This window comes from Telopea speciosissima, chromosome 4 (assembly GCF_018873765.1).
Source record: "Telopea speciosissima isolate NSW1024214 ecotype Mountain lineage chromosome 4, Tspe_v1, whole genome shotgun sequence".
Classification (NCBI taxonomy): Eukaryota; Viridiplantae; Streptophyta; class Magnoliopsida; order Proteales; family Proteaceae; genus Telopea; species Telopea speciosissima.
The window spans coordinates 33627884-33645274 of NC_057919.1; the positions used below are offsets into that span (position 1 = coordinate 33627884).

The 17391-nt window shown below is 40.6% G+C and overlaps 1 protein-coding gene across 1 annotated transcript; it reads right to left on the reverse strand.

The window, feature by feature from the left end:
* Window positions 1–14699: 14699 nt before the first annotated feature.
* Window positions 14700–15299, reverse strand: LOC122658844 (pathogenesis-related protein PR-1-like). Its single transcript, XM_043853978.1, has one exon. It carries the CDS (start codon window positions 15297–15299, stop codon window positions 14724–14726), a length of 576 nt encoding a protein of 191 aa, XP_043709913.1. The 3' UTR covers window positions 14700–14723.
* Window positions 15300–17391: the final 2092 nt, after the last annotated feature.

Below are 17391 nucleotides of genomic sequence, written 5' to 3' on the forward strand. Positions count from 1 at the left end.
AGCCTGACGCCACTCAGGGACCTTGACAGCTTGTGTAAAACAAGTTGGTTCAGCTGGGTGGTTTGAGGAGGGTTGAATATGAAGCGCTGTTTTGGTAGAGCGCAGGCGCATGGAATGCCGAGATGGTGGTGGATCCAATGGTGCTGGATCAGGGTAAAAGTCAGCCAAGGAACGGGTGCGGCGTGGAGGTGATGTTGGGCTGGGTAATGGACTCGGCTCAATGGATGGAAGCCGTGAGGGAGGTGATGGTGGGTTGTGGTGTAATGGTGGTGTGGTGGGTAATTGGGTTTGAGGTGAAGGTGGTATGGTGGGTGGTATTGTGGGTGGTTGGAGTGGTGGTACAGGCCGCGGCAATGGTGCGGCGATATTTGGTGAGACAGCCCAAGGAAGGGTGATTGGGGTAGGTGAAACATGAGATGGGGTAGGTGTAGTAAATGGAAAAACATTTTCAGAGAATGAAACATGTCTAAAAACCTGTATTCGGCCAGTGTTCCTGTCAAGACATCTATAAGCCAAGTGAGAGGGACTATAACCCAAAAATACATGTGGAGCAGATCTATAATCCATCTTGTGCGCATTGAAGGGTCGTAATAGAGGGTAACATAAGCACCCAAAAACTCGAAGAAAAGAGTAGTTGGGAACACGATGAAAAAGCAGTTGGTAGGGAGAAATCCCGGAAGAAAGACGAGAAGGCATGCGGTTAATTAGGAAAACCGCAGTTTCAAAGGCAAATATCCAATATTCTCTAGGAACCGATGCATGGGCTAGCAGGGACAGGTTAGTGATAACAATATGACTATGTCGACGTTCTATTGCACCCTGCTGCTCATGCATGTGAGGCGCAGAAACTCTATGTGAAATTCCCACAGTGATAAAAAACTTTGGTAAAGTTCAAAATTCACCCCCCAGTCCGTTTGGACAGATTTAATTTTCCTATCAAATTGACGTTCAACAAGTTTCTGAAAATTAATAAATATTCCAAAAACTTCAGATTCGTGAACCATCGGGTAAAACCAAATGAACTTAGAGTAGTCATCAACGAATAAAACAAAATAACGATGCCCGACAGGGGAGGGTGTAGGGGAGGGTCCCCAAACGTCACTGAAAATGAGTTCTAATGGAAATAAACGGTGTGAAAATGTCTCGCCTAAGGATTGGCGACAGGCTTTTCCCATTTGACAAACATAAATGATTCAAAGAGGAATTTAAAGAAGGCAAATTATTATGTGGACGATGGACGATTTGTCAAGAAGTTGTGAATGTGGATGGCCCAAACGGTTGTGCCAACCATCAAGAGTAGTCCGACATGTAAGGTTTGTGATGGAGAATTGCGCACATGAATGGTGTTTAGACCGCCGTCACTCGGACCTGACAGGATTGTGGTTTTGGTTCTCCGATCCTTCACAAAAAAAGAAGAGGGATGAAACTCGAAAAATACATCATTATCGGATGCAAAACGACTAACAGAAAGGAGGGGTTTGGAAATTGCAGGCACATGCAAGACATCAGATAAAATAAAATTCCTAGATGAAGAATGTGATGGAATGAAAGAACTACCAACATTTGAAATAGGAACCGTCTTACCATTGCCGACTTGAAGAGAGTCTGTACCAGTATAAGGGTCATAAGAGGTAAGGGCATGGAGATCAGGCGTCACATGATGAATGGCGCCTATGTCTGGGTACCAGGGTAAGGGTTGGTTGGCCGCATAGGTGGGCGTGGGTAGTATGGGTGGTGTGGGTTGGTTGTGGTAGGTGATGTAGTGAGCGGCGGGTGTGGTATGTGGCTGATATTGGAATTGAGAGGTTTGACGGATGGGGAAATTGGGTGGTGGTTTGGGTTTATTGTAGCAATTCTGTGTGTCATGGGTGTCACGATTGCACTAATGGCACTAAAGACGGGTGCCCTGAGAACGTCCACGTCCACCTCTACCACGGCCTCCCCGGCCTCTCCATGGACCACCCCCTCGGCCAGTGGATGTGAAACGGCTATCACCTTGCGTGGAGGTCCTTTGGACCTGATTGGCAGAGGGGGAAGCATTATTATTGCCACCATCAGTCAGAGAAAGCTTCGATAGCTTAGAGCCATGCAAGAACTCATGACTCAATAGCATGGCATGGAGGTCATCATAGGGTAATGGCGTGGTCCTGGTAAGGAGAGAAGAAACAATGTCATTAAAATCCGCTTTCAACCCCTTGAAAATATGGAGGTTGAAAGCACTTTGTCTCAAGGGATGGCCAGCAACGCTTAATTCTTCTGAAATGGTCTTTGCACGTTGGAGAAATGCAGAGACAGACTCATCAGGTTTTTGCTCCAACTCTTGCAAAGCCATAGTCAATGACATTATGCGGCTCTCTGAGGGGGAAGAAAAGGTTGTATGCAAGGTGTCCCAGATGTCCTTGCTGGTTTGTTTCCCAAGAATCAAAGGGAATACCTCCTCAGAGAGGGATGAAAGTAGCAGACTGCGAAGCAGTGAGTCTTGGCGTTGCCATGTGGTGGCAGCGGTCGGATCAGTTGGACATGGAGTTGTTCCATCAAGGTGGCCAAATAGGCCCTGGCCATCAAGAAACGGTTCTACCTGTGTTTGCCAGAAGAGGTAGTTCTTAGAGGTAAGCTTCAATGATAGGTAGTGGTGTGCATGGTGAAGAGAAGGAGTGCCAGAGGGAAGCGTGGCAAGGTCACTGCTGCTATCCACGATTGTGTCATTGGAAGCGGCTGAATCATGAGGTCCAGCCATGGAGAAGGTGAGAAAGAAAAAGAAAAAGACAAGAAAGGAGGAAGGTGGTGCTCGATAGAGCAATTTGGCTCTGGATACCATATCAGACTGGGTAAGTTAGGATTTCATTATTGATTTGAATCTATCTATTACAATGTGTATAAATAGGGATAAGAATCCCAAGAGGATCCTAAGAGGATCAAATATCTCCACATGTGATAATGGAAGGATTCCATATCACATGTGATAATACAAGGTAATGAAATATACACAATCGTGGGATACAAGGTAAGTGCTACACATAGCAGGTGAATACATAGTAAGTGATATAAAGGGTAAGAGATAAACATGGTAGGTGATCAATTAGAGGAAGGGACCAATGTAGCACGTTCCAATAGTGAGAACGGCTATATTGGTCAATAGTACTCAAGTACTTTTGGATTATCTAGTTAAGAGAATATCAGATAATAAGATGTAGAATAAATCGTCAAGCGTCCAATCTTAATGGATTACTTGTGTCTGCGTTTTAGGGGTCTATTTCTTTTATTTATTAGAATTAGGTTTGGCACTGGTGGTGAAGCCTTTCCCACAGGTCATAGATGGTGAAGACTATGATCATAACCCCTTCTTTTCCTCTTTCTTTCATCACTGTTCAGCAGGTATTCCAGCGGCTATCTCTAACTCTTATTAGGTGATTTTAGAACTTTTTGTGCTTATTTAATCCTTTATTCTTTCTCTTCAAGTTCTTTCTATCTACAATATTTTTTAGTGCTGTTTTATGTTTGCGATAGGGTTATTTGACAGCATATAAGTCTGAAGCTTAGAATTCATAATTCAATACAAGTTCCTCTTGTAGCATACTTGGATTTGCTATTATTTATTGGACTCAACTGATTCTATTGATTGATTGCTATTTTTTTTTTTTTTTTGGGGGGGGGGGGTTGTACTCTGTTATTTTTGGGAAAAGGTTCCCTTGTAGCGTACTTGGATTTGCTTGATCAAATTTAAGGTGTTGACACTTATTAATGGTGGATAAATTTTCAAATTGAACTCTCTTTGATCTATATCTGCCCAATGCCTTAATTTTTCCACTCCATGACATTAGTAATATTCTCCTTCTTTGCTCCAACCATCAAATATAATGTTGATTTGTCTATCGTAGGTTGGCATTTTTTATCGCGGAGATTTGCTTGCTTGCAGGTTCTGTGTGAGGAATGCCTATCATACCAGAAACAGGATAGTTTTTGGGGACAAACCTCCTTCTTGCGTCTCATCAAAAAAAAAAACCTCCTTCTTGCGAGATCTTGAGGAAAGGAATCTTTGGAGTAGGGGCTGCCTTCATTGTGTTCATTGGCATACTTAATGAACTCTTCTATGTTTGCTACTCTAAGGCTAAGGATGGATTCAGATCTGACTTTGGCAAAGACATTGGTGTGGGGTTGGGAACCTACAGCTGAGTTAGCATAAGATACAACATTGTTAGCTACATAAGATACAACATTGTTAGCTAAGTATGGAACTGTTTGCACTTTGGATTTATAATGTTGCATTCACTCGTTGAGTTTCATTGGTGTTTCCTGTGGAGCTTAATTTTGGTCTTTGGATATGGTATTTAATTGATCCTAGTTTCTATTCCATATATATATTCTTTTCTTGTAACCCTATCCTTGCCCTTGTATACAGTGCTCACATCGTGGTTGGAAAACTTCAATTAGGAACTTGACATTGCAATCTGATACGGACATGCCATTGAGTCCGATAATATCCCCCCCATTGATGTGCGACCCTCTCCTGACCATCCAAATTGTTAGAATTTAGAGGCTCTCTAATTGCCCATGCACATTTGTGTGTAAATGTTATGGATCTTAATGGGGTGGATATGATGTGTTTTCAAATAGTATTTCAAATTCATTAAAATTTTGTTATATATTACAAAAGTTTGAAATGATCGGCGCACCCCTGATCCTTTATGCCTTTCCAGGGGGTGCACCGGCCATTTTGCACGGCAATGCCTAAGCGCAGGTACACACTGAGCTGCAGCACCGGTTAGCATTCCTTTTCTAGAAATTATTAAGAAAGAACCTTAATAAGTGAAAGTTAGTAAAGTGGGTTGGATTACAAATTTTAAAAAAATTTACATTGATTTTACATCAATTTCACAGACAACCAAACGACTTAGCAAAATTAATTTCACTTGACTTTCATTGCAACCAAACGACTTAAAAGAGAAAAAAAATTCCCGTCACTTCCCTTCTCTTCCCTTCACTTCCCTTCCCTTCACTTCCCTTTCCCATTTCCCTTGCAACCAAACACGCCCTAAGGGGAATCAGAATCCATGTGTGGCCGAATTCTATTCCCAACACATAAGTTAGCCAATTCCCAACAGTCAATCTTGCTCTGAATCTCATTACCAATCCTTATTCCTCTAGAAGTGATTACTTCTTCAAAAGCTTCTCCCTAGAACTATATCTGTTTTTTGGTAAGACTCCCTAGAATTATATCAATGGATTGCCTTTCGTTTAAACCAGTATTTGACTGAGCCTCAAATGCTATGGTTGAATCATAGACAAAGCTCAAGCCTGGTCCATTATTGGGTTATAATATTAGGCTAATGAGCCTCAAATGCTATGGTTGAATCATAGACAAAGCTCAAGACTGGTCCATTATTGGGTTATAATATTAGGCTAATGTCCAGCCTTTCAACAACAATGAGAAACACATCTGATCTTCCCATCCAAAAATCCCTCATGATCCACATTTTTCATTTGCACGATCAATCTTGAAATCCATGTCTATAATTCTGATATGGAAACGAAGTATATTGGATTCTTTTGATTGAAATGAACTGATATGATAATGAGCTGGCCCATTGTGGGTGTAAATATCAGGTCAAAGTCCAGCATTAGACCCAATCTTTGTTCAAAGCTTATATATATAAAAGCACATTCAACATTAGGGCTGTGTTTGATATGCATTCCTATTCTCATAATGCAAAATACATTCTTAACTGAGAATGAGAACATTGTTTGCAAACATGTTTGGTTAAATGCATTCTTGATTTAAAAATGCCCAGGCATTTCATCGAACACCTCATGAGCTACATCCAAACTCTGTGCATGTCTAGGATTTACTTAGTATGGGTTACAGTGATGCAGCCCCGGAGAAGCATTCCAGCCCCTTCTTGCGTCAACTATAGGCTGACTCAGCAGCCTCCCAATGTTGAAAACGTTATGTATTGGGATGGAGATTTAATTTTCTATTTTTTCTCTCCCAAAATGAAGATTTACTTTCGTACTTTCCCTCTCCCAATAGTATGCTAAAAAGATTTGGCTTTCCTATTTTCTTTCCTAATAGTTTGGAAACCAAATTCAAGCCTTACCGTATGGAGATTTACTTGAGAAGCAAGGAGACCACTACAACTAGCAGGGAGAGACGGTTTAGGGTCTTCTCCTTATTTTCTTTATTTTTTAATTATCTATTTTGTATGCTATGGAGCCCTCTATCGATTAGTATTCCTAGTTAGCTTTCTTTTATTTGATGATGTAATTTCTAATTTAATCGTAGCCGTAGGATTTAGTAGGCTTAGAGAGTTAGAGATTAGGATTAGGTTTTATTTTGGTTTCTTATAAATGTAAGAGCTTTGCTCAATGTAAGGGTGAAGAATTGATTAATGAAAGTTTACTCCATTGAGTATTTTAGAATCTTGAAGTGTTCTCCCCCATAACCTTAGAAAGAAACATTGCATTCTTGACAATTTTTCTGTGTCCTTGAAGAGTCACGTTAAACCTATTGTGGTAACTTTCTCCTTGTGTTTGTGTGTTTGACTCTCTCAATCCGTGTCTTTCAACCAGGCTGCATTATTTGGTAATCAGTGCTTTGGAGGAGAGCAAGAAGTTGTGATGATGCCCATGTAAACAGATGATGTTGTAGCCGAGCGAAGCAGTGTTCAAGTTGATTTTAGTAAACCCCCTATATTCGACGAGAACCATGATGAATACTGTGACGAACACAGTGGTTTTGAGACACTTGAACCATATTCCATTTTGGAAGCACAACAGGATGTCTACCTGCATCACAGCAAGGTCACAACCCACGATCTCCTATCATTCCCGTTGTTCGACAATGCCAGTACGTATGATGATCCGTATTTGGCATGTATCACTTTTAAATCACTATTTCAATTCGTCCAAGGCCTACACATAGTCAACCAGCCATGTTTGAGTACCTCATTCATTCGAACTTTGAACACATTGCTATCATCATCAAATTCGGGGTTGTGTTGAAAATTGTATTATATTCAATTGGAGACAACAATAATGAATTTATTTGGTTTCCATTTGATCCCGAGGGATGACGGACACCATTGATAGGAACAAGAGTTTGGGGACGAACTCTTTTTCAACCTGGAGGGAATGATGCAGGCCCGGAGAAGCATTCCAACCCCTTCTTGCATCAACTATTGGCTGACTCAACAACCTTCTAGAAGACCCAATGTTGAGCATGTTATGTATAGGGATGGAAATTTAATTTTCTATTTTATTTTTATTTATCTCAAAATGAAGATTTACTTTCCTTTTTCCCTCCCCCAATAGTATGCTAAAAAGATTTGGCTTTCCTATTTTCTTTCCTATTAGTTTGGAAACCAAACTCAAGCCTTACCGCGTGGAGATTTACTTGAGAAGCAACGAGACCACTACAACTAGCAAGGAGAGATGGTTATCGTAGATACAGCCGGTACACCATGGGTTGGCCCGAAAGCAGTTCCCCTTCCAACCGAGCCTTACGGATCGAACTTCTCTCCCGCGAGCTGGGGAGACTAGGGGTGATCCAATAGGATGATTCGAGCGGATAGGTGGGTAATGTTGGGGTAAACCAGAAAAGTTTGGGTAGAGCCGGATCTAAGTGTTGGCTAGGCAAGCTTTCTAGGGTAAGAGGAGTAGTTAAGAACCCTATAAACCATCCCCACGGGGGTGGTGAAGGGAGGGCCCCAATTGGTAGAAAAAAACCCACAACCCCTTGGGGGTTATCCTGCGCTTGGAAGAAGAAGTAGAAAAAGGAATAAATATAGTGATAGTTTGATTCTTCGTCGGCATACTAAATAAAACAGGAGAGAAAAGGAAGACCCATACAAGGCAGCTCACGTATGGTTCAGGAGCCGAGCCCCACCACAGGGGCTTAGGTCAATACTTATATAATAGCCAGTCATCAATTGGAAGCGGGCAAGATGGTGATGAATTGCGATTGGTCCAAACCTTCGACCAGCGGCTTCTTGCGACTTGCCCAGAATGCCCATACATACCAAGACCTTGTTCACATAGCGAATAAAGGCCAAGTGGTAAAAGCTTTTTCGTTAGCGAAATCTCTTTCTACTAGAAATTCAAAAAGTTTTTTTTGTGCGACAAATAAGTAATCAAGCCTTGGACTAATCTGAATCAACATGACTTGATAAATTGGATAATTTAATTTAACTTCATAAGTTCTAAGATGAATGATTTACATTCACTAATATTTTTTATTTTTAACTGATCAGAAGGTGTGGTATGTAGAATAATTAGTGTCTATCGGATTCTAAAAAAGATCCTAATTTTCTTATTAAAAAATTAAATAAGAAAACTAAGATAGATAAAGAAGTATAAACACAAGATTCTCATTCAAAAAATGCCCTTTTTTTAGCGCACACTCTTTTTACGTAGCCAACTAGTTGGTGTACTCTCCCTCGACGCATTAGAGCCAATCTTTGTTCAAAGCTTATATAAAAACACATTCAACATTAGAGCTGTGTTTGATATGCATTCCTATTCTCATAATGCAAAATACATTCTTAACTGAGAATGAGAACATTGTTTGCAAACATGTTTGGTTAAATGCATTCTTGATTTAAAAATGCTTAGGCATTTCATCGAACACCTCATGAGCTACATCCAAACTCTGTGCATGTCTAGGATTTACTTAGTATGGGTTACAGTGATGCAGGCCCGGAAAAGCATTCCAGCCCCTTCTTGCGTCAACTATAGGCTGACTCAGCAGGCTTTTAGAAGACCCAATGTTGAGCACGTTATGTATAGGGATGGAGATTTAATTTTGTATTTTTTCACTCCCAAAATGAAGATTTACTTTCCTACTTTCCCTCTCCCAATAGTATGTTAAAAAGATTTGGCTTTCCTAATAGTTTGGAAACCAAATTCAAACCTTACCGTGTGGAGATTTACTTGAGAAGCAAGGAGAGATGGTTTAGGGTCTTCTCCTTATTTTCTTTATTTTTTAATTATCTATTTTGTATGCTATGGAGCCCTCTATCGATTAGTATTCCTAGTTAGCTTTCTTTTATTTGATGATGTAATTTCTAATTTAATCGTAGCCATAGGATTTAGTAGGCTTAGAGAGTTAGAGATTAGGATTAGGTTTTATTTTGGTTTCTTATAAATGTAACAGCTTTGCTCTATGTAAGGGTGAAGAATTGATTAATGAAAGTTTACTCCATTGAGTATTTTAAATCTTGAAGGGTTCTCCCCCATAACCTTAGAAAGTTATGTTGCATCCTTGAAGAGTTGCAATTTATCTGTGTCCTTGAAGAGTCACGGTAAACTTGTTGTGATAACTTTCTCCTTGTGTTCATGTGTTTGACTCTCCTGATCCGTGTTTTTCTACCAGGCTGCATTATTTGGCAATCAGTGCTTTGGAGGAGAGCGAGAAGTTGTGATGATGTCCATGTAAAGAGATGATGTTGTAGCCAAATGAAGCATTGTTCAAGTTTATTTTAGTAAACCCCCTATATTCGACGAGTACCATGATGAGTATTGTGACGGACACAATGGTTTCGAAACGCTTGAACCATATTTTGTTTCGGAAGCACAACAGGATGTCAGCGAGGTCACAACCCATGATCTCCTATCGTTCCCGTTGTTCGACAGTGCCAGTACGTATGATGATCCGTATTTGGCATGTATCACTTTTAAAAATCTCTATTTCAATTTGTCCAAGGCCTACACATAGTCAACCAGCCATGTTTGAGTACCTCATTCATTCAAACTGTGAACACAATTGCTATCATCATCAAATTTGGGGTTGTGTTGAAAATTGTATTATATTCAATTGGAGACAACAAAAATGAATTTATTTGGTTTCCATTTGATCCCGAGGGATGACGAACACCATTGATAGGAACAAGAGTTTGGGGACGAACTCTTTTTCAACCTGGAGGGAATGGTGTAGGCCCGAAGAAGCATTCCAACCCCTTCTTGCATCAACTATAGGTTGACTCAGCAACCTTCTAGAAGACCCAATGTTGAGCATGTTATGTATAGGATGAAAATTTAATTTTCTATTTTATCTATCTCAAAATGAAGATTTACTTTCCTATTTTCCCTCCCCCAATAATATGCTAAAAAGATTTGGCTTTCCTATTTTTTTTCCTATTAATTTGGAAACCAAACTCAAGCCTTACCGCGTGGAGATTTACTTGAGAAGCAAGGAGAGACGTTTATCGTAGATACAACCGGTACACCATGGGTTGGCCCGGCAGCAGTTCCCCTTCCAACCGAGCCTTCTGGATTGAACTTCTCTCCTGGGAGCTGGGGAGACTGGGGGAATCCGATAGGATGATTCGAGCGGACAGGTGGGTAATGTTGGGGTAAACCATAAAAGTCTGGGTAGAGCCGGATCTAAGTGTTGGATAGGCAAGTGTCCTGTAGTAAGAGGAGTAGTTATGAACCCTATAGACCAACCCCACGGGGGTGGTGAAGGGAGGGCCCCAATTGGTAGAAAAAAACCCACAACCCCTTGGGGTTATCCAGCGCTTGGAAGAAGAAGTAGAAAAGGGAATAAATATAGTGATAGTTTGATTCTTCGTCGGCGTACTAAATAAAATAGGAGAGAAAAGGAAGAGCCGTACGAGGCAGCTCACGTACAGTTCAGGAGTCGAGCCCCAGCACTGGGGCTTAGGTCAACACTTATATAATAGCCAGTCATCAATTGGAAGCGGGCAAGATGGTGATGAATTGCGATTGGTCCAATCCTTCGACCAACAGCTACTTGAGACTTGCCCAGAATGCCCATACATACCAAGACCTTGTTCACACAACGAATAAAGGCCGGGTGGTAAAATCTTTTTCGTTAGCGAAATCTCTTTCTACCTAGAAATTCAAAAAGTTTTTTTGTGCGACAAATAAGTAATCAATCCTTGGACTAATCTGAAATCAACATGACTTGATAAATTGGATAATTTAATTTAACTTTATAAGTTCTAAGATGAATGGTTTACATTCACTAATATTTTTTATTTTAAACTAATCAGAAGGTGCAGTATGTAGAATAATTAGTGTCTATCGGATTCTAAAAAAGATCCTAATTTTATTACTAAAAATTTAAATAAGAAAACTAAGATAGATAAAGAAGTATAAACACAAGATTCTCATTCAAAAAATGCCCTTTTTTTAGCTAACTCTCTTTTTACGTAGCCAACTTGTTGTTGATGTACTCTCCCTCGACGCTGACTCAATAGAAGTGGATTCTCTGAAGAGAAGATGGATTATGGGAATGTGTGACTTGAACTATTGATTGAGCCGTGCAGATATATGATTTTATCCGCCACACGCATTTCGGGGAGAACCAGCTAGCTCTGGGTTCGAGTGGCATTTCATCCCTAACCACAACTCATCCGTTGATTCTTCAACATCAGTCGGCTCAGACCTCCACTTAGTTTCACCCAAGCTTCATCCTGGTCATGGATAGATCACCCAGGTTCGGGTCCATAAGCAGTGACAATTACCCTATGAAGACTCGCTTTCGCTATGGCTTCGGTGGGTTCCCTTAACCAAGCCACTGCCTATAAGTCGTCGGCTCATTCTTCAACAGGCATGCGGTTAGAGCCCTAGTCTTCTCCCACTGCTTGGGAGCTTACGGTTTCATGTTCTGTTTCACTCTACGATGGGGGTTCTTTTCACCCTTCCCTCACGGTACTACTTCACTATCAGTCACCTAGGAGTATTTTGCCTTGCAAGGTGGTCCTTGCTGATTCACACGGGATTCCACGTGCCCCATGCTACTCGGGTCAGAGCGTAAGCTAGTGATGCCTTCAGCTACTGGACTCTCGGAAAGCTTCAACTCAATCTTCTCTTTCTTTTAGTCAGGGAGGAAAAAGACTCAAATCTATGCAACCATCGCCTTTCTTCCTATCATTATATTGTGGGAAATTTGGCTTGAGAAAAAAAAAAGAGCGCTAGCTGATTGTAGACCAAAGAAGCAATGGTGGTCTACGATCAGCTTTACTCCGCCCAAGTGTGCACTGTAGTTTTTCAGCTGGGTGAGCCAATAGCGAATGACCTTTTCTCGAAACAAGGGCGACCTTCACTCCCATCCTGCCAAGTTGAGGCAATGCATGGCATTGTATCTAACCACACCGTGGCAAATCGATACAAGTAGCCTAAACAGCGGACATTCGACATCTCCGGCCAAAAGATCCCGAAGAGAATTGGAAAGTAGGTTTTTACGACCCGATAAAGGATCAAACTTATTTAAATGTTCCCCTTATTCTTTATTTATGTGCATTTAGTTGTCTTACATGATTGTCGGGATATTCCCCACTCCATGGCATGACACCTTTCGCTCATCCATTCCGCCCGTCCATCCAGATGCGGTGCCCTTTCTCATTATCATCTACCGCCCTTTCTTTCCTCCCGGCTATTCACGCATGAAGATAAATTATAAAAAATTAGAATTAACTGCATGCAATTAAATCAAATAAAATCCTGATATTGATATTTAATGATTCAGGCTAATTAATCTGTTTATTTGAAGAGATAATGATAAAGAAAAATAAGAGAAGAGTTTACAAAGGAGATTCATAATAGGTTAAGGTTAGGAAGTTCAAACTAGACATTGACCCCTTTCATTCTGGGGTGACGGAGGGATCGTACCATTCGAGCATTTCTTTTTATGTTTTTTTGGAGGTCTGGAGAAAGCTGCAATCAATAGGTCAACAAGCCTCCCTTCCTGAAAGGAAGAATGCACTTGATAGTGAAGTGGCCTAAACTGTAGAAGAACTCGAACAATAGCATCAACCTTTTCTCTAGCAGTAGTTCCAAAACCTCTCACGTGAATCATCTTGAGGAGCTTCTTCCGCGGAAGATTAAGTTCATGTACTAGGTTGGCTAAGATGAGGTTGGCTTAAGCTCATTCTCATTATGAGAAGGGGTCATTCGAGCGTATGTAAATAGAGACTATGTTTACATATGAATCCCTACGTCATTACATTCCATTTAGGATTAGGAATAAGCGTTTAGGGTCTTCTCCTTATTAATTTTTTTTTTTAATTATCTATTTTATCCTAGTTAGCTTTCTTTTATTTGATGATGTAATTTCTAATTTAATCATAGCCGTAGGATTTAGTAGGCTTAGAGAGTTAGAGATTAGGATTAGGTTTTATTTTGGTTTCTTATAAATGTAAGAGCTTTGCTCAATGTAAGGATGAAGAATTGATTAATGAAAGTTTACTCCATTGAGTATTTTAAAACCTTGAAGTGTTCTCCTCCGTAACCCTTGAAAGTTACGTTGCATCCTTGAAGAGTTGCAATTTTCCCGTGTCCTTGAAGAGTCATGTTAAACCTGTTGCGATGTCTTTCTCCTTGTGTTCGTGTATTTGACTCTCCCGATCCGTGTCTTGCAACCAGGCTGCGTTTTACAGTTTTAACCATATACTGAAGCCTATAACTATAGCAGGCAGAGGCATAAACAAGAGAACAAGGAAATCACCAAAAAGTTGGTGGTAGAGATTATCCTAAATAGTCTCGTTACTTGAAACAAAAATGTAACCACCCAAGACTTCACTACTGGGTAGTGTTCCGTAGAACACAAGGTGCTTAGGGAAAGGAGGATAGTATGTCTTCAAATTGTTTGAGAATATATCGTCCGAACAGCTACTCTGTATTTGATCATTGTTACGTCTAAACTGGTTTCAAGAATAAGCCTAGAAGCAGATGCAATCCTTCATGTTTGCTAATTAGTGGACCTCATGGCCTACTATAATCCGACCCAAGTTGCCAGATAGAGCTTCGGATGGAAGATGTTTTTTGTAGTTGTGGCTGACATTCTTGCTACTTCTATCAAAGAATTTGATAATTCTAGCATAAAAAACTATGATCGAACTCGCAGATAACAAAATGTGTTTTGAAATTTATTAATATTGTCTAAAAATGGTACTTTCAATAATCACGTAGGTACTGAAACCATTAAAAGAACATCCGACAATTTATTCGATACCATACAAAATATTTGAAATACAGAAAAGAAGTACCATTCGGGTAATATTTCCAAAGGGGTTGCAAATGGATCTACTGATTCACCAATAATTTTTTTTTGTATTGTGGATTAGAGAATTGGAAAAACCTGGTCTGAGGCTAATGGCCCATTAAGAGTTGCTGGGTTGCCAATGAGCATAGAATTAAAATCAACTACATCAATAGGCCACTCCAATTACACCCATTTAGAAGATTCAACCTCTTGAAACTAGAGAGGAAATCCATAAATTTATCCAACTAATCTTTACCATATATGCCTATAAGATTAAGCTCAGTCAAAAGCACTTTCCATCAAGCAATATACATTTTCATTTCATTCTATCTCTTTTACTCGTATTTCACCGGCTTTGAATAATGTTGCAAATGCCCTAGCTAGGAAGACACTGTGCATCATGTGTAGAAAAGAATGGCCGCATTCCATTCCATGGCTCTCTAGACTTTATGAGTTTGAAGCCATAGGTTGTACACTTGACTACCATCATCAGTAAATTCACTTTGGACCCACAAAAAAAGGAATAAAAAAAAACACTTCCCATCACCATAAATGACTCTCTCATCAACATCTATCTATAGCAACATCTTTTCATATACAAAGTCACACAAATATATTTTTTACTATCTTATATCTCCCTGTATCAATACCCAAGAGGAGTACAAATACTAATATAGGAGTTAACCTTAATTAGGACCTAAAACTCTTTCTTAATACGTATTTAATACGGCCGCTCGCCAATATAATTACCTACCGGATCATAATTACAGGTCATAAATACATCCCCATCATTACAAATGACACGAGCACAACCAATCCTACGAGTGTTCTTCCACACGATTTGCGTATAGTGACCACACATTTGTCCAGCTTGGCATGTATTAGTTGCATAATCATAGTACTTCTCTTCATTAGCCCATGTAGACACAGCATCTGTAGCTGTCCAACTAGAACCACTACCCCAATATATGTTCTCACCTAACTTGAAGTCATCCTCTGGGAAAGAATGTTGCAATTTACAGTCACCTTGCCTTTGCCCTGCCCACCATCTTGCATAATTCTCTAGTTGGTAATCCCAAATCAATGGGAGTTCCCATTTTGATGCCCTAACCATGTTATGAGCAAACAAGAACTGTAAGGACTCACCTATGCAACCCCAACACAACTGCTTAGACACTTGGTATACTGTCTCATTGTCCGGCGCCTTTTTCCGGTGATCAGTTACCGGCGCCGCGACTCCACTATTGTTGGCGAGAGAGAGCAGTAGGAGGAAGAGGAGAAGATGATGGGTTTTCATTATTGTTTTGGGGTCTGTGAGAGAAGGGGAAGAAGCTGATGATGGGTTGATGGGGTTACTTGACATTATTAAGACTTTCTGTTATATATAGGAGTTTGGATTAGAAAAGGACTAGAATGATAATAACTATTCACAGCCCCGTGAGCCAAGCAAATGTTCACCCGTGAGTTTTTAGTGTCTTTTTTTTTTGTGGGGCGGTCATGGCCGGGCCCTCGATGGTGGCTTGTCAAGGATCCAGAAAGGGCTAATTATACAATTGGCCCACCAACGGTATGACATCTTCACATAAAGGATGAGCTTACAAGTCTCAATCAAGTAAGGCAATAAACATAGAGATCTGACATTTGGTCCACTAAAGAAGAAATGTGAAGATATGAGTTGTTGTTGCATTGCCACGTGGGTCTCGGCTACATTGGAATGTGAGCTAGGGTTAGGCAACCCTGGTGAAGGTGTCTTGCATTGTTTGTTTTAGCGGAATGTGATTCTTGTTCTCTGATAAACAAACTGCCACAAAAATATCAAGAAATTATGAAGTTAATTTAGGGGTCTCAATCGGACGGTTTGGATCGGTTTTAATTCGTGTTGAGTAGGTTTCGTTGTGTTGTGGGAATGATGAATTCAAAACCAAACCAATAAGAAGAGTTCAGTTTCAGTTTCAGACTGGGAATGGTGAATTCAAAATCAAACCAATAAAGAAAGTTCGGTTTTGATTTGGTTTGGTTTTGGGTTCATATCGATTTCTTGTATTGGATTGTTATTGGGTCGTTTCAATTTTGGTCTGGTTTGATTTGGTTCAGCATACATATACAAAAACAATAGAAAAAACTGGTTTTTTATGGGCTTCGGGCTGTTAACGGTTTTTAATCGGGGTAGATCATTTTGGTTTTGGCTTTGTTTTGAACCGATCTTAATAAAAATGGTGCAAGAAAGTTTTGGTTCAGACCGGTCCATTTTGGTTCGTTTCGAGTCGATTTACCCGCTTTGGTCTCAATTGTGACATCCCTACGTTATACATAGGGTTAATATTGTTGGCACTACTGAGAGCATGCATGTTATAAATAAAACAGAAATGTGTGAATTTTTCATCATCTGCTAGATGAAGGGGAGGTTTGGGATGGGTTAAATTAGCTGGATCAGATGAACCGAACTGCTCATTCCGGTTGATTAATAAGCGGGTTAGGGGTACAAAACCAAGGTTGATACTCTTACCAAGCCGGCCATATTGCAGCTGAACCCAATGGTTTGATACTGGTGTTTGGTCTCTTATTACCATCAGTTACACCCTAGCTAGCTCGGCAATGGGCTGGATTGGGTTATGAACTGAACCAGAACTATTGTGATTGGTTCGATCAACATTGTCAAACCGGACAGGTCCAGCAATTTGGTTCATCTTCCCTCTCCTAACTTTTCTTCTTGTTCTTTTTCACTCTTTTAGGTGGACAAGGACTAGTTTGTTTAGACAAGAAGAGGTCCTTTTATTCCTTTGGGTTGCTATAACATTTGTCAAAAGTTACAAAAATTAATTGGACCTCTATCACATGCTGTGGTATTTTCCTTTGGTTCTTTCTAAACCCAAGCCCTTTAAAAACTTTAAGAGAGAGAGATATATAAAATAAATGGGACCCAGTGTGTTATCATTGCATGTGCCTCAAGTCAATTTGGATCCTCTACTTCCGAGCTACCCAATAGGACCCTACTGTCAATACAAAGTAAGATGGTAAATGACCGCCTTACCCCCACTCGGGTAGGGGTAAGGTGGTAATTTATCGTCTTGCTGTGTCTTAACAGTAGAGCCCTACCGGACATCTCGGCAGTAGAGGATCAAGGTCCGCCTTAAGTCCCCCATCCTCAAAGGGCTCGGCTTTGGTGCAGCACCCTGCCCGCACTACACGTGCAGCACCAGACACAGCGAGGCATGCGAAGACCGCCCTACCCCTGCCTGAGCGTCTTGACCAAGCAGGGGTAAGGCGGTCTTTGCACGCCTCGCTGTGTCTAGCACTGCACGGGCAGTGCGGGCAGGGTGCTGCACAAGAGCCTTTTCGATCCTGAAATCATGCCAATTTCACAACTGACAACAGAATACAGCGAACCT